Genomic DNA, 18,905 nt, shown 5'->3' on the forward strand with positions numbered 1-18,905 from the left:
CTCCAGGGGAGGTATTTAATAACTTCACATTGATTGTGTGCTATTTCACATGATATGTTTATCATGACACTCTTACATTATTATTTTTTCTCCTTCACATTCTCTTGGGTTCTATAAATTTTATTTTCTATCTGAGAAAATCATTTGAAGTTTCCTCAGAGAATAAAAGGAAAACATGTGTATTACACACACATTTGTAAGCCTATCTAACCATTCACAATCCTTACTCATAATATGTTAAGAGCATGAGAAAAGTTTTTCTTTTTCAATTTGTTCTGTTTATTATGAATACAATTGATAGAAATTTCAAGATAGAATATTTTTAAACAAGAAAACTTGAGAAGTTTCTAAGTTTAATTCAAAAGAAGAAAATTGTGGAAAATGGAAAAATATAAAAAATATTTGGCATGCATTCCATAGTTTTGAATTAAAGTTGAAATTTAGTTGTTTAGTTGAATTTGAGGTAAATGGATCAAAACCCTAGGGTTTGTTTTTTTTTTTTTTTTTTTTTGGTGGTACTGGGATTTTACTCAGTGTCTCATGCATTCAGAGCAAGCACTCTACCATTGAACTACACTCCCAGTCCTTTTTATTTTGAGACAGGGTACCATTAAGTTACCCAGGCTGGCCTCCAACTTGCAATCCTACTGACTCAGCCTTCCTGGTAGCTGGGATTATAGGCATGTACCTCCAGTGCCACATCTTTAAAATGGGTCTAATAATACCTATGTCAAAAGGTCACTATGAGGATTAACTAACTAAAGTATCAAAATCATTTTGCTAAATATAAAATACTGTCTCACCCTTAGTTTTAATAATTTGAATGATTTATCACAAAGGAAGGGGTATCAGTTTAGAGCAAAGAGAGAGGAATGGAAGAAGAATACCTCCAAGCAAGGCTGAATGGCTAGAATTGCAACTTGGGGCCACAGGTGGTGCCGCTGACTCTGGAGAAGCAGTGGTGGCCTAGGGAGGGACAAAATCTCCAGGGGTTAGTTCTCCTTTTTAAGCTTACCCTCCCTTTCTTTGAAAGAGTGAATGACAGCATTCTATAGTATGTTTCCTTTAACCCTCCACCAGAAAAAGCATTATATTTTAATGAGTTCTGATTTCTCATTTGATACCAGTGTGAATCCTGGGCTTAATTGCATGAGAAAGTAATGGTTGGAGATCTGCCATCTGTTAGGTCACTACAACAGCATGACAGCAGAAACTACGCTGCACTAGGTAGGAAGCAAAAGTCTTTTTCACTCCTTGGGAAAAATGTTGTCTATTTTCTGGACTTCAGTTTTCTTTCCCCCAAAACCAGAGATTGGGAAATAAATTGTTAAGTTACATTTTAGCTTTATGATTCTGATTCTCAAGGTTCACAAATTTCTTAAGAAAGGTTAAGTGAAAATCCCAGAGTGTGTACCTCACTCTGACTGGGAAGACTTCCTTTCTGATCATAGATCCATATCATACAGGTGAGGAGATGGAATCATACATGCTGAGAGAATGAGAAATGCTCAGGAGGGCAGCTGGGGCCAGAGGAGGGGGGACTCCAAGAGGAGGCCAGTGTTCCTTCCTCATGCAGATGGCAAAATAGCATTCACACCACACATCGAACCCTACAACAGATGCCAGCTCTCCTCCTAAACCTTCCTAGACACTCCTTGTTCCCCTAACACTATCCCAGCCACACATGCATGTATGCACACATACATAGCCCCCCCACCACCAACCCTCCTACCACCACCTATAGAGAATTGAGAGACATTCTGGAAATGAACCAAAGCAAATTCTTCAGGAGCCTAGAAAAAGACCAAACTAATTATTTGCAAGTCCTATTGTCAAGCTGTATGACATTAGCCAAGTTTCACTTAGTTTCAAGTTTCAGGTCAAAACATTTACATAAGAGTACCCCTGATGTTTTACAGTGGTTTTTCTTGTTATAAAACTCTCAAAATATTGACCTCCTTGGAAACATTTCTTCTTCCACCCCATTGCATTTTATAAATGTCTCATCTTTGGTTTCTCAAATTGCTATTAAGTAGACCCTTGCTTTCCCATGAGACTGTCCAACCTTTAGATCTATTTCTCACCCTCTGTTGTGGTGACATCATCACTATTTATTAAGAAAATTATTATTATGTCTCCAGGGATTCAATTCTATATGTAATCTATTGAAAGAAAATGAATTGAGCCATGAAAGAGATGAAGATTTAAATTCCTAAAGAATATTATGTCTTAAAAAGACAAGAAATAGAAACAGTCCCCTTACAAGGAGATAGCTATGCTGGTTGGAAAAAAGCACAAGGATTTGGTTGCTACCATTGCAATTTGCTTGAAGCAATGTGCCATCCTTTTAATGTATACAATCATGATTCCAAGACACACATGGAGTAGTCACAATACAGAGTTAAATTTCCCCAGTACCAATAATTAAAAAAAAATCATTGTATTTCCGATTTACTAATTATAAAATTGAGGCACACACAATGGAGGACATTTCAAGTATCACATTAATGGATAGCAATATAAGAGCATCTAAAATATTCTCCTTGTTCTCCAGGAATAGCAACCAGGTATTTATGACTACTTATCAATACAGTTTGACTGTGAGGTCTGTATGACTAGAGACCACCAAATGCCTAGTGCCTAATAGCATTCTTGGAACTTAAAAATACCACAATAAGTATTCAAGGAATAAATTTACACATCATGTTGTTTTCATAGCCATAGTTTTAATTAATTTTTCTAGCATGAAAGGTGCTAATTGAAAATAAATTCAGAAACATCTAAAATTAAGTGTATAGTTTGGCTATTTTTATATCCCAGTGATGCATTCTGTATATGTATGTTATTATTTGGATTTACTTTCACCCTTTTATTATTATTTACAACAAAAAGTACCTTTTAGTTATGTCTCATCTCCTCTTTTATAATCACTCAAAAATATTTAAATTGTTTTCTTGTCACCTTCAAGATAATTAGAAAAATAATAATTTAAAGAAGATAAAGAAAGTAGAACAACAACAACAAAAAAAGCTTTGGTAGAGGGAAGAAATTAATTATTTCAAGCCACTGAGTTGTAGTCACTTCTGTTATGAATCTTACATGTAGGAACCAATACACTTCATAGCAATAACTAAAACAACACCAACAACCATATTATACTTCAGATTTATTTCATCATTCACTAGAATTCAAGCCAACGTTAAAGGTAGTCAGTCTATGAAAAGTAAGATGTAAGAAGTCTTTACTGCTTTGTTTCTTTTTTTTCTTTTTTTTTTTTTTTTTTCATTTTGAAAGACGATTTTCATCATTTTCTTTCAGGCTTCTTTACAAACATTCCTATATGGCCAGATCAAAGGTAGTCAAGTACTACGCTGAATGAAACATGACTTACCTGTAGTTTTGCTTTTCGTTTCCTATGTGGAACCTGTCATACTGTGAGTAAGCTCGGTTCCCTTCCCAGTCCATTAACTCAATCCTTAGCGTGTACTGCCTCTGACTGGTTATGGCAAAAATAAACTCATTTCCCAGCCAATATTCACCAGAGGGATTTCCAAAACCCTGGGAAAGAAGATGGACATGAACTTGTTACTCCAGAGGGAAACTTTTCATGTTTAGCCTTTAACTGTTTTCTGAGTAACAATTAAAAAAAGATATTATCTTTTAAAGTCAAGATATTTCTTTCAGACTTTTACACACTGATTTTTTTCTAATATTGATTTACTTTAATCGTCTTCTGTTATATGTGCTTCCATTTGCGGCTTATGTCTAATTCTTATTATAGGAAAATCTGTGTTCATCAAATATATATATATTTGATGAACACAGATTTTCCTATGGATAAAGTATTTTTGGATTAAATGAATTTGTTCAATAGGTTTTACCAGAAAACCCTCCTCGATTCCATTTGCTTTCAAATATGTTTCTTAAATTCTGGTTATTCTTTTGAATATAATTTGAGTACTATCAGTGTAGTATTTTTTCATTGAGTACTATCAGGGTAGTATCAGACAAGTTATTTAATAATACTGTTTTGTGTCTATTCAGGAGTCCAATTATAGAATTATAGACCCATAACTTTATGGATTATTAGACCTCTGATTTGAGCAGTTTTGCATTCTTATTTTTTAATATTATTAAGAAAATCTGTAAGTCTGCAACCATAATCATTCACATTGCTCCATTGGCATGAATGTAGGTTTGGAAGGCTGACTGGTAAGAGCTGAGTAAGTACACATGGCTGACCATTGTGCCTCTTAATCTCAATATGGCTCCGTTCTTCTCTTTGGGGCAAGCCCAGTCATGGCTGTTAGGTACTCAAAATAGTTTCTCTGTGGGGAGAAAGAGAAGTGGTCCCTAAATGTGAGCCAACTCTAAGTGTTGGAGATGTTGGTGACAGGGAAATAAAGAACCCTAAAGAGCTGCTGGCACTCTAGATTTGGGGTATTCACAATTGTCTAAGAAAGTATTGCCTAATAATACTTGAAGATCAGTTCAATTCTTGGCCTACATATTTGTTTTACTGACACAGATGGGAGGTCCATATAGGGAGCTAGGGAGGCAAAATATTATAGCATTTTACATTCACATTCAAAGAAGTAATCTTAAACACATCTGTGTGTGTGTGTGTGTGTGTGTGTGTGTGTGTGTGTGTGTGTATGTGAAAAATATGGTTGAGTCTCAGCTGCCCCACTGAATTATCACCACTGGAGTTCTGGTTAAAAACAAAAATATCTAGCTCTCCACTGAATCAAATATCTGAGAACAAGACACATGAATCTGCATCTGAATCAAGTCCTCAATTTGTCATGCACACATTTAAAAGAACTTCAGTAATGACAGGACACATTCCCAATGTTTCACAAAGAAACAAATTCTGGTTAGCTGAGATATTTATTAATAAATGTCTAATCCATGAGGAAAGTACTAAAATAATTATGGCAGTTCTTGTTTTCTCAGTATAGATGACAGAATTTAGAAAACTTTTTCTTCCTTTCACACTTAATGTTTATCAGTTTTATAGAGTCTAATTACAAGAGAAGTTTTCATAATGGCTTTTGCCTTTAACAAAACTAAGCAACGAATCAATGTTCTCCATTCCTCTTTGTGCTGGTGCCCAGAGTGGACTCAAATTGCATTAACTACATGGGGCACGGCTGCCTCTGCCAATGGAATTGCTGGCCAAAAGCCATGGTGTTTGGTACCAAAACCATTTTTTTTGACAGTACTGTTATTATGGTGGTGATGTTTATAATGTGTTATGCAAATGGGTTAAATATTAGTGGGGAAAGAGGGTTTTATAAAATCTAATTTAAATATGTTGACTTGCTCAATAAAAACAAATCATTCAATCTTTTTGAATTAAGTGCTGCTGAGAACCTGAGATAAGACTGTGAATAATAGAATTTTAGAGGACTTTAAATTTTACATTACTTTGCATATGTCTTTAAGTACTGTTCTGTTTTACAGATATGAAACCAGACATTGGGTATATTCTCTTAGGAGAAAGTTTTATAGAGAAACCATTGACCCCAAATCACACACTTTGGTCCTACTTTTTAAAAAGTGGGTAAATGAACACATATTTTTTATTTAAAGTTAAAATGACATGTGTTGCATATGTATGCACACTTTTAAAATAATTCCCCAGTTTAACTTAGTTTCTTGATTAATTGAACATCCTTGACTCAAATTGTACTGAAGATCATCTACCTTTAGCTCAAAGCAAAAACATAGGATTCATTGGAGTTATTCCAGTGGCTGGAATAACTTGCTTCTCTGCTCCTAAGATACTCAACTCACACTTTGCAAAAGTTCCACAGTGGCAGGAAATACTAGAGCAATTTTGAACATGCTAAGAATTTTATATATTCTTAAGGCAGCTGGTGCTACATACCAAGGAAAAGAGCAAAGCTTACCTTCTCCAATGCATAACCAGAACAAAAAGTTACAGGGGGCTGCAAGTCAAAGAATTAACACTTTCTTTATTGCAGCATTCCCTGGGAAGAAAAAGAAGACCACTGGGGTTTTCTTTGCATTTCTTCTCAGCTCAGACATGCCAGAACTCTCCCTATGGCCACTTGATGATTCCCTTTTCTGTGTAGTCACTGAAAAGGGATTCAGCAATTATACTAGATGTGAATAAAGAGGCTGGGAATGATGAAGTGTTAAGTTTTAGGTCACATATTTCCATGCTGTTGAAAGCCTTGTGTGAATAAAACTCTCCAGCTTCCCCAGGGAAAAGTGCAGTGATCTCGGATGAGCTTCAGAACTGAACAAGCATTAAAGTCCTTCCTACAAAAGCTGGTCCCTGTCTCAGCATGCAGGACTGTGTATCCCCCCTGAGTGGAGGGACATACCACTTTCTAAACAGTTTGCTTTTTCTTCTTTCGAAAGAAGCAACTGAAAAGAAAGTGGTGGGATTGACCTCTAGAAACCAAAATTGAATTTCATGCACTTTCCCAAAAAACTGTCCAAATGAGCAAAATATTTGACTGCCATGAATCAAAATGGCCGTTAGATGATGTAGGGAGGAACCCTTCTAATAGCCAAATGCAGTGAAGCAGAAACAGCTGTTACATCATAAAGATGAAAAATATGCAAAAGAAGGGGAAATGGGAATGGGTTCCCACATTACTAAGCTGTCTATTGGATAGTTTATCAGGCACAACGGCCGATCTGATGTGTAGGAACAAAGGCTTGGTTTAAATTAAATAACCTCCATTTCCTATCTCTCCTCGAATTCAAAGCCTTTCTCTGAGACATATTTACTAAGGGATTTTCTGCTTTACTTCGGAGCCTCAGTTTTCTTATCTGCAAAACAGGAATCTAGAGCATTCCATGTACAACACTGTAAGAATGCAATATGCCTATGGCACCTGACTGAGTGCTGATACAGGAAAACCACATAACAAAAGTCTAGGTGTTGCTGTTGTTATAGTTAGAAGACATATCACAAGACTTAGTCATTTTGTTTGGTTGCCTTTCTTCCAAGACATTATGTGCTCTTTGAGAGTAAGCAGGTTTCTTTCTATTTCATGTAAGAGAACAAAAGATTCCAGGGTCTTGTCTTTGCTGAAAATTCACAAGGAGAATATTGAGATAATTATTTAAAAGGCTTTTATAGACACTGGAGACTAATGTATTGTTGTTTATTTGTGTATACAAAAAATACTGTAATTTTAATCCAAGAAATTAATTACCAAATGAAAAAGTAAAAAGACCACTGACTATAACTGGGGTTAAACTGGCACACAGGAAAGTATAGACCACCTCAATTTTGCTTCTCAATTCTAAAAGAGGACCTTTCCCCTTCAACTCTCCCTTGGTCCTATTGTTTTAATTGCTCTTTCTCCATGTTCCACATGTTTTAAAATCTACAAAACAGGCCATTTTAAGGTCTTATACTTGTGCTAATAAATGACTAGTTCTGATAGTTGCTTTCAACTAAAGGCACATATCTTAAAAAGCTGTGGAGTAGCCAGGGTTGGTGGCACACTCCTGAAATTCCAGATGCTCAAGGGGGCTGAGGCAAGTTGGAGGCCAGCCTCTACAACTAAGCAAGACCCTGTCACAAAACAACAAATAAAAAGGGCTGGGGGTGGAACTCACGGGCAAAGTGCCACTGGGTTAAATTGAAAGAGAGAGAGAGCGAGAAAGAGAGAGGAAGGAAGAAAGGAAGGAAAGAAGGAGGGAAGGAAGGAAAGGAGGGAGGGAAGGAGGAAGGAACAAAGAGTGAGCTGTGGAGCTTTTGAAAAATAGAGATGACTTAGTTTCTCCATGGAAATTGAATTTAGTATGTCTGAGGTGGGCTTGGGGATTTGGATATTTAAAAGGTTTCACGGGTGAGTCTGCTATGAACCAAGGTGGAGAACCATATAAATATAGGTGGAATAACTATTCAGATGCAAATTAGATTATACTAATCAGACAAAATTATCAGAGTAGGGCAGGCATAAAATTCCTCCATATCAGGAAGCAAGTTTTGGTTATATTTGCAGGATTGTCTGAAACAAACAAACAAAAAAAACAAATCCATGCCTAAATTACTGAAATCACTGATGCACAACTCAAAGTACAGGTTTATACACTATTGCACAGGTTCGTATTTCAGCTCAAATATCCTGCAACATTCATAAAAATAAAAACTGAAGCTTTACAAAATATTGTGCTGATGTTAAAAATAGCAGCAAATAAATAAATGTTAGTTATAAAAATAGATTTTCTTCTTTTTCTTGAGTAAAATCGAAGGATGCTATGTCATGTAGTTTCATGAAGCTAGTATGTGTAGTTGTGTCAGTTACAATCATATAAAAGATTCTGATAACACAATTCAGATCCATTGCTGATCAATTTCATTTCTCCTCTGGGAGTTTAATAAAAGGGCAAAATATACTAGAATTTAACAAAAAAAATAATAATACTTACTTTAAAATGGCCTTAAGAGGCACATTTTATTTAAAAAAAAATCATGTAGGTGAAAGATCAACATTCATTAGTTTTTGCCAAAACCTGCAGAAATGTTCAATTTTGGCTTGTGCTTTTTCCAAGTTAATAAAATTATTGTCTCTGATACTTTATTTGTTTTGTCTCATAATGATCACAGGAAGTGTTGACTTTTTATAGAAGAAACAAAATTGAAACCAGACACGGTTTCAATAAGCCCACCTCAGACATACCAAATCCAAATCTCCATGGGGAAACTAAATCACCTCTGTTTTTAAAGAGCTCCACAACTATTTCTGATATACACTCCTGGTGAATGCAATGATAAGAACTCTTAATTTATCATAATGGGTATAAGTCCTATGAGTTTCAACTTTTTTCATATAAATGATTAAAGAAAATAGGCCTGAAAAGTGGCTTTCCAAAGGTGCAGTAATACACAATTAGAGTCATTTAAAAGCATCTACACTAATTGCTGAGACTTCCAGCTCAAGAAAGAGCAGAAGAACTGTTTATTTCATAATTTTTAAATTCTTGAGCATTTTTCTCTTTTTATTTTGAAGATGTTTAAAATGCGGTTAAAAATGTGTGTTTATTTTCTTTCCAGAAATAAAGAACTCCCAGAAGGTATGATTCTCAGAATTAAATGTTTGTGTCAAAGGAAGCTTTGTTGGGGGGCAGGGGAGGGTTTGAATACAAAGCAAGTTTGTCTCCAGGGCATTAGCCACTGCTTACTATAAAGTCAGGTCACTTAGGGTACTATTTGGGGTTCCAAGCTTCAGCGGGCTTTATATGCAAAAGCATTGCTGTAAGTGTTATTACTGGAGGCTGCTAAATGGTGCCCTTGTGACTTGAAGGAGCTAATATCAGTCCCTAAATGTCTCCAATAAAAGCCCATTCCTGACTTCTCCCTTAGCAAACATCTTTACAAATCCATAAACCAGATCTGGTGCATCTCCTTCTAAAAAACAGTTAAGTGAAAACAAAACTCAGGTAAAAGACTTTTTTGTAGGATTAAAGCCAATGCCCAGAACCAAATAAATTGCAAACCTCTTATGCTGAGAGAGGTTTAAAAATAGCAATATATTTAATACATATTTGTAATTTCATGGGTTGATAACTGTAACACACAATTCCACAAACCTTGTGGGGCAAGAGACAACCCACAGATAGAAGGGAAGGAGAGAAGTAAGGCAGAAAGGGCGGGATGAAATGTTATGGCTATACTCAGTGTGCAAGGAAGTGTAGCCTCCTGGCACACACACAGTACAGGGGGAAGACTAAAGAGGAGGGAGTGCATGCCAGGAAGTCTTTGTTTTCCCCCAAGGATGCGCACCCCAAGCTGAAGAAGTGGACTGCAGGTTCACTTGACTTTGATGCAAGGAATAGAAATAGGTGTGATTGACAAGAATTGACATTAAGGAGACCATATCCATTCGTGGTAGAATCGTGTTATTTTGTCTTTAGGTTTTAAAAAAAAAGGCTCTGAAGAAAATAGATGAAACACTTTTTACCATGTGTTTTGATGAATATTACCAACTTGTGACATAAGATGAATTATTTTATTTTTTAAAAAAGTCTTCAGATTCATTTTTGCCAGAATGTTTTACAATTTTGGAGCTGATTACATTTCCTGACCATGAAGAATTGACATTGAGGTGATAAATATTTCAAGTTTGAATAAAGCATAATAATCTTTCATATTCAGAAAAGGGATAAGGACAAACTGAATAAAAACTATGATTAAAGAATAATCCCAGTCTTGTTCCAATAACAAAAAAGAATTGCTTAAAAGTAGATTCATTTGTTTGGTAAATACTTACAAGACATGAATCGATTCCATATTTAACAAGTCAGTATCTCTTACTTAATGTGCCTGGCTTGCCAAGGCAGCAGATGTTTACAGCTAATAATTCACCATTTTGGAAAATCACAATGATGACAACTTTATGTTCATTTTCCATTATCATTCATTTTAATAATAATGCATTTCAGATTTGCTTGATCCTATATCAGTTGTTTGACTTCTAAGATAACTTCTTCACATCCCATTTTAGTGGTGAAAATTATCATGAGTTAAAGTAGTTAGCAAAATAATACTTTGGGCAAAATTAATAAATGTTTTGCAGACTCTGATGTTTTAATTTTGAATAATAATAATAATAGTAACTAGTGTTTACTAAAAATTCAGTGTGCCCAAGTGCTTTACTAATATGATTACTAATCTCCACAGCATCCCTGAAAGGCTCCAAATGTATAATTATTGTCCCATTTTAATGAATGAGAAAGCTAATGCATGTGTATGATATTTTCCTAAACTCAACCCACTTAGAAATAGTAGGGTAAAGAATAAACCTACTAATACAGACATATTTCAAGTCCGCTTTTAGAACTTAGGTAATTCCTCCCGAGTGTTCATAGAATCATGTAAACAGAAAGAGGTTTTAGAATCTAACCTGACTACCATTCCTATTCTCCATAACCATACTGAAAAACGAGGATCTATCTCCTACTTGGGTGCTTACACTGATGAGGGAGGGGACTTGTCCCTGAGTAGAAAGTCCATTTATTGTTAGAATTTAGCACTAGAGAGTTTTGCTTTTACTTAGTCAAATTTTGCTTTTCTGTTATATTACCCATTCATTATAGAACTCCCCTTAAATTATTGTAGAAATGTGGAGTTTAGTTCAGTAATTTTGGGGTAGAGCTTTATGTCCTGTGTTTCTCTAAGCTCCCAGATGATGCTAATGCTGCTGGTCCCCAGTCCACATTTTGTGTAGGAGGCTCTGGTACTACATGCTTCCATCCAGTTAGTTAATTAGGTAGCTATCAGACAGGACTACGCCTAATTCTTTTCAAATATTTCTTCAGGTTAAACAATCCAAATCATTCACTTGCTCCATACATGATTTCCAGATTCTTCACATATTGATTATAATTCTTAAGATTGTCCACTTGGTTAAAAACCTCCAGAATTGAAAACATCTTAAAGTAAATTCTGCAATTTTTGTGCCCTAAAACCTGCTACTAATGTAGAGTAAGTACACTAATCTTGGTTTTTCAGCAGCCCACAATTCAAAAAACTTTGAGTCACACCAGTCTCTCCGTGGAATTCTGTCTTGTTGGTCTCAGCCTACCTTTCTATTTTGAGTCTATGGTTCATTAAAGACACTGGATTTCAACTTCATGTCCCTCCAAATTGTTAATTAAACTGCATGCTAAGAGTTTAGCTGAGTATTTCATAAAAATCTTCTAGATAAAGTGACAGCCCTAGAGAGCACCATTCATGAACTAAAACCCCTTTGTTCGGTGATATTAAACCAACTATGAAACTACTAATTGGTGAACTATAATTTCAACCAACCACAGGTTTGACACTGTCTACAAGGTAGTGAGATGGAACTTTTCTAGTATAGAACTTCCATCACATTTTTTTTTTCATCTTCAGAGAGAAAAATTTGTCAAGAGTTCAAAACAAAGTTATTCATAAATGTTACATATAAAATAATGAGAATTCACCAATTAAGGAAATCCTTTTCTTTTACTGTGATTTGACATTCTGTCATCAGGTTTTAATAGTCTATATTTTAGGCACTGAATATGAGATTATTGGATTATAGATTAATTAAATCATCTGCTATTACCTTGAAAAAGTTGGTCTCTCTAATCTGGTTCCTCTTAAAATAGGGATAGTATTAAGTAATCAGTTTGATATAAAAATTAGATAAGACTAACACATACTAAGGATTGAAAACATCAGCTACAAGAATGTTGGCAATGACTATTGAGAGGACAATGGTATGTCTGCTCTTATTTTAGAGACACCAATGAACAAAGTCTTTCCTTTCTTACCTTTGTGTTCTCCTCTCATCTTGAATCTGGTCTGGGCCCAAGATCAACTTTGACCAATAGAAAGCAGTGGAGATGTCTCTGTGCCATTTCTATGAAAAATTGTGCTCTATATGTGTAATATGAATTGTAATGCATTCTGTTGTCATATATAACAAATTAAAATATTTTAAAAATTTTTAAAAAGAGACTAAAATTATCTCCTGTTCATGGGGATGCCAACTGTGACAGGAAGGGCCTGATAACCCTGGGTACTCAGAGAAGTCCAGAGGAGCCACATGAAAGCTCTCATGGAGGAACTCATTCAACAGCAGCAACACCTTGCCAGCCCTGAGTGAGGCCATTACTATCACCTGCCTGGCAGGACACGCATCCTGCCTGATCTGAGTTCTGGCTTCCCCTACCCTCATTCAAATAGGAATGGATCCAGACAATCCACAGCAGTTCATGAAATAATTGTAGTAATATATTTCTCTTTCTGATGCACACATGGAAATCATTTACTCAAAATGATTTATGAGTGTTTTGTGTCTAATGAAAATAATGTCCTTAATGTAAGCATCATTTTTATTCTTAAATTAACTTGAAAGCATCTAAAAATGCAAAGGTTCATCATATAACCTGATGAAGATAACTTTGTGAAAAAACATCAAACAGCACCGTAAATTCTCCCATCTTACCATTTTATATTCTTTCCAGCCTCTTTGGAAATCTAGACTTCCATCTTCACGATGCTGTATGACAGTCCAACCTCCCCCGTTCACATCCATGTTGCAAAATACCTGGAAGATGAAGGGAAAAGAAAGGCAGGGGGGAAATATGTTTATTTTAAAGAAGGATGTATCTGACATATTTCAAAATAAAAATAGGTCTAAAGACCTGCAAGAAAAAGAACTACATTGGGAAAAATATTAATTCAGACATATTGATTATTTCTTCCCATAATTCATATTTGAGTTACTTCTGATCAAATTGTATCAATGATGCATCAATTCCTTGTAACAATTTAGATCAGCTAGCTGAAAATTCAGTCTCAGAGTATAAAAATTAAAAATCAACATCTTAAATGGAAATAGGCACTTGTATAAGTTTAAATTTTAAAAATGCTACTAAAGTTTCTAAAACTAGGCCATTTTATGTTTAAAGCATAACTCACATTTTTTCAATATTTTAGTATTGGTAATATAAGATTAAAGGTTTGGGTAATATAATTTTTAAAAAGTTTATATATATATATATATATATATATTTCACTATTCATTTCATAACTGCTAGATATTTACGTATTATGATAATTATTCCTGATGGCTAAATACTACATGAGGGGCAAAATTTGGTCCTCAGCACATGGAGAACACATTATTTGCTTAAGTTTTAGTCATGAACAATAAGAGGAGAACATGACATACTATATTCCTTCCGACTGTGACAAGCATTTCTTTCCCATGTGGAAAAGTTATCCAAATCTTTCAAAGACTTAGGCTTATTTCAATTATTCTAAATGTAATAGCATTTATTTAGACAACTGATTCATTTTCCCCAGAGTCCACTCTAGAAAGGAAACGTATCTGTGATGGGATGATCTTTGGAGAGCAATCACTGGAATTGTTGTAGCCTGGATGTGGCAGTTGATTATTCAAGGGCTGGGCTATGGGGAACACCATTCTGCAGCAACTGAATATTAAAGCATTTTGAAGGTTGGCTGACAGTGTGGATATGATGCAGCCACAGCAGTCAGGCGGTGGAGACACAGGACTAAGCTCTCATTAAAGGAAAAACCTCAATGTTTTCCCTGTGGCATTACATTTGGAGCACAAATGGCCAAAGGGTATGAAAGCAATGGAAACAACTGTCATTCAAAGGGCAAACTACTCTTGTACTTCCTCAGAGTGAAAGGAACGGAGACACACGTGCCTATGTGAACATATGAAACAGGACAACCGCCTCTCCTGAGGGCTCCCCTCTAATTTGACAACAGCCACTGACCCTGTATGTCATTCCTCAGAACTGATTCACCTCCAAGATTATAAATTTTAAATTGCCCTCCCTTTCCCAGCATTACCGCTACTGACCTTTCTCCATCTGCTCTTTGTCCTTAACCTCTAATTAGTTTCTCATCTTCCTTAATTCTAATTTATTCATTCACTTACTTTTTCACTCAGCAAGTGTTTTTGGGCATTGGTTTGACATTACAACTGAGGATATTATGATGAATAAAAAAATGTCTCATCAACTCAAAACACTGCAAAGTTGTAATAGTGACTGATCCTATAGGATTAAGAGACACTGAAATCCATAACTTTTAACTCCAGTGACCTAAAGAATAATAGTGACAATGATCTAAATGAGAGATTTATAAAAAGAACTAACATGTGAGAGAAGAAAATGATGATGATTTGGGATATTTAGTGTTTTAGGTAGCTATCCAAAAAGAAGCGTTAATTGACAAGTTAGAGATGTTCTACTGAAACATCTGGAGATAAGACAAAGGATAAAATTTTGCCGAGAATAAGGATATAAAAAGAAGTCATTAACAATGGTGTTTTTGTTAAGTGCCAGGTAACTTAAGCACTTTATATGCATTAATCTCACAACAACTCTATGAAGAAGGTATGGTTATCATTTCCATTCTACTCATGAAAAAAGTGAGAGTATTTCAGAAACTTACCAATGATTATACTTAAGCATTAGTACTGAGTCCAAGATTTGAATTGAATATAGGATTTGAAGCCTATGTTTATCTAATTCAAAATTATTGAGAGTAATGTACTTAAAATCAGCAGTTGGTCACATGAAAATAGATACAAAATTTAAAGAGCTCAAACAAAAAGGATTGTATTTTACAGATAATATGTATTTACATTATGTAATATATACTGTGTATATAATATTTAATACATTATACATGGAGATGTGTGGGGGGAGGGATTGGGGTCTATGAGTGGACTTTGGTGAATAACTGGTGGAGATAAAATATATCAGTAACCTAGAGATGGGTAGGTATTCGGTGTCATTTGCTGCTATTCCCAGGGCCTATAGTATTGCCTAGCCAAAGGTGGGTATTCAAAGAATATTTGCTAAATAAATAGAGATATCTCTATTTATTTATATAATAAATATAAAATAAGAGGGCTGGGGTTGTAGCTCAGTGGTAGAGCACTTGCCTTGCACATGTGATCCTCAGCACCACATAAAAATAAATAAATAAAAATAAAGATATTGTGTCCATCTACAACTAAAAAATATTTAAAAAATAAAATAAGAAAACTTGATGCAAACAAAACTGGGTATAAATGCTGAGTATGGGATATGATAATCAAATATTTGAAAGAAATCAAGATTACTAAAGATTAAGAAAATATACATGTAAATTTGAAATGAAGAAGCCATTAGTGATCTTGATCTGAGAGATTGCAGGACTGCTATGAGCATAAAATCAGATGGCACAGCTTAAAAGGGGGCATAGGTGGTTCAGCAGGTGAAACTTTCCTGATGACATTTAAATCAGAACAAAGGAAAAGGAATATGTCAAGGGCACATTTTGCTAAGGAAAACAAATTTCACTCATTTCTCAATTAATTTTTACCCTACTCTCATTGGTAAACCCAAATTTTCTCCTTCCTTCCTTCCTTCCTTTCTTTCCCTCACCCTTCTTCTTTCTGTCAGAAGAAAAGAGTATTTATAGAAAAAAACTATGATGTGTAGTTTTAAATGGTTGTTAAGTGTTATCAAAATTTTATGGCTTTGTTTTACAATCACTCACAAATTTTTAGAAAAGACAACTTCCCTTTTAAGAAGGTACCCAGCTACTTGGAAATGTTAAGAAGTGCTGAGATTGCATCTTAGAGACCCAGAGAGAGACAGAGCTTCATGGGGAGGTAGAAATTACCCAGGCAGATTACAGGTTTGGAAGCTAAGATTCTGAAAGGTTAAGGGATTTGACATATGTGTCACAATTCTTATCAATTCTCCATAGCAGCAATGATAACAGTCGAACAGTCTCCATTTGTTGAATTTGGGTATAAGAGAGCTGAATGACACATTGCTCAGGGGCACAGACTTGAGTGCTGGATTGTGTGGATTCAGATTCCCACCTCTGCTCTCTTACATCTTTTGTGAGGATTAAATGAGCCAATATGCATAGAGTTTTTAGAGTATTGTTTGGCAAGCAATAGGCATTGCCATTGTTCTTATCTCTTACATGCATTTTAATTTATTTATTTATTTGGTACTGGAGATTGAATCCAGCACTTTTCCACTGAGCCACTTTTCCAGCCCTTTTAAATATTTTTTTATTTAGAGACAGGGTCTCCCCAAGTTTCTTAGGGCTTTGTTAAATTGCTGATACTGGCTTTGAACTCAAGATCCACCTGCCTCAGCCTCCTAAACTACTGGGATCACAGGTGTACACCCATAGCACCCAGCTCTTACATGCATTTTACAGATAACGTATTTATATTATATAATATCACTGTGTATATAATATTTAATATATTATATTATAGTTATTATATAGAACATTGCATATGATTCATATTATTAACTTGCTATGAATAATATGGAATGTAGAAAATTCAAAATATGCAGAAGTTCAATAAAATTTCCCTACAATTATATTCACTGGCTTCTAGTTAATAGTATTGGCATCACTAATCTTTGATCATGGTGCTTTTCAGTCTTTAAGAAGTTGGATTCACTCTTTTAAAAAAAGCAGTTATTTTTTCAATAGTCACAAGAAAAATTAAAATCCTATGCCTAACAGTTGAAAGAAGTTCCAGAAAATAGAATATCAGTTTCAGAAAGATTTGAAACATGAAAGGACCTGAAAAGTTCACTTGCCAACACTCTGTGGTCAGTGCTATCTGGCGGTTCTTCCTGTGGACAAGGCCCACTACATTTACTATGCCTGTTGCATGTATTGATCATATGACTTGGGCTTATTTTTATCCAAGAAAATATTGAACTGGCTCCTATCCCAGGCAAGGTCAAAGCTCTCAAGCATTAAACACCTTTTAACATAATACAGAGGTCTAAACCCAAACAAAAAGGGGAAATTTGATTCACATACTTTTTATGCTTTTATGTTTCATACAAGTTGGAATGATTAGCTTTGTGGACATTAATTATTTTTCCATAACCTTAAATCAAAAAGTCTTAACACGTTTGTTATAGTCCTTTTCCAAGAATTAGGGGAATTATGAGTTCAGAGCAAATTTTTAATATTTTACAATAAGAGTTATGATTTAATGGTTTATTTTTTTGGATGAAACTAAGATGGCTATAGGGGCATTTGGGTTTAGAAAATTATGAAATGAAAGAGAAAATCCTGTTTCCTAGTACCATGCATTGAAGGGAATTCAGAGAAGGAAATAACCCCAAGCCATTAATACTATCAAAGCAAAAAAGAAAGAAGTAAATTTTCTATCTTCTTGAAAAATTAAATCACCCTAGGAAACCACATGACATTTGAAAAGACAACATTTTTCAAACTTTTGCAAACATTTCTGTTTTAGCACGGAACAAAGTCAGGCAAAACAAAATCTAACAATTCTGCTTAAAAGATGAATAACTTATTTTAAAAGATCTTATCAATTGTCTAAAATAGCTCAATTTTATTGATTAGTTCATATTCCATAGTATATGTATTTGGGGTTATTTTTATAGGCTTGTTTTAAATTTCTTGAAATTTTGAAGGCATTAAAATGATCAAAACTATTGCTAAGCATATCCAAGTGTAGCACCAAACTTTTTATCTATAATGCCCAGTCTATTAAGAAGGGTAAAAGTCCAAAAAAACAAGGTTTTCTTTTAGTGATTTTTACATGTTTAAGAAAACATCCTTGATTTTATATCAGCTAGAAGTAGAAAGTAAAATTACAGGATAGTGGGGAGTGAGGTAGATTATACTAAGAACATGAATCAATTTACTCACTTTCTAATAATAAACCCTTGCCTATGTCACTTGGAAGTAAGTTCATGTTCAAAATTATAAATTGTGCAACTTCAGTCATCATAATCATCCTGCTTAAGCCTTTAGTTAAGATGGTGCAATATGGAGTCCTTTGTTTCAAAGCCAGTTTTCAACATTTACCAACTATGTCATTTGGGCAAACTATTTGTCTAAAATAGATGTAATGGGGATATTCACTTCATATGATTTTTGAAAAGAATAAATGAGTGAGCGCAAATGAAAGAAAAGCAGTCAGATCAGGAGCTGGCAAGCCGTTAATGTCTGTGCATTTGAACCAATGCATTAACCAGCTTCTGAATTTCTTTGAGGAAATTCATACAATATGTGTTCTTACCAGGGTCACACTAAGTGATCATAATAAGGGATTTAAGTCAAAATGTGCTACTTATTAAAAATAAATATAGTTACATCAGTCTGAACAATAGAGCAGTATTACCGCTTGTGAGAGAATCCATGATCATAAAGGGGAAGGAATAAAGTAAGAAAGGAAACACCTAAGTTCAGAGTCTCTCTCCCCCCAGCTCAGTCACCCCTGTTCTTGTCACACTCCACTACCATTTGTTTTATTTCCAATAAAAACAAACCCAATCATAACTAAACCTACTGATAGTCCTGACCAAGTCATGTAAGAACTTCTTTCCTT

The 18,905-nt window shown here is 34.8% G+C and overlaps 1 protein-coding gene across 2 annotated transcripts in view; it reads right to left on the bottom strand.

Annotated features, from left to right (window-relative positions):
* ANGPT1 (angiopoietin 1) overlaps positions 1-18,905 on the bottom strand; it is a 228,041-nt gene that overhangs the window by 33,514 nt on the left and 175,622 nt on the right. For both annotated transcript variants that reach the window (XM_081266564.1, XM_081266563.1), the window contains exons 6-7: positions 12,972-13,073; positions 3,392-3,558 (exon numbers count right to left, since the gene is read on the bottom strand). In XM_081266564.1, the coding sequence (XP_081122690.1) occupies positions 3,392-3,558; positions 12,972-13,073 (269 nt within the window). The remainder of the gene's footprint in view (positions 1-3,391; positions 3,559-12,971; positions 13,074-18,905) is intronic.

This window comes from Spermophilus citellus (genome assembly GCF_964194105.1).
Source record: "Spermophilus citellus genome assembly, chromosome: 14".
Classification (NCBI taxonomy): domain Eukaryota; kingdom Metazoa; phylum Chordata; class Mammalia; order Rodentia; family Sciuridae; genus Spermophilus; species Spermophilus citellus.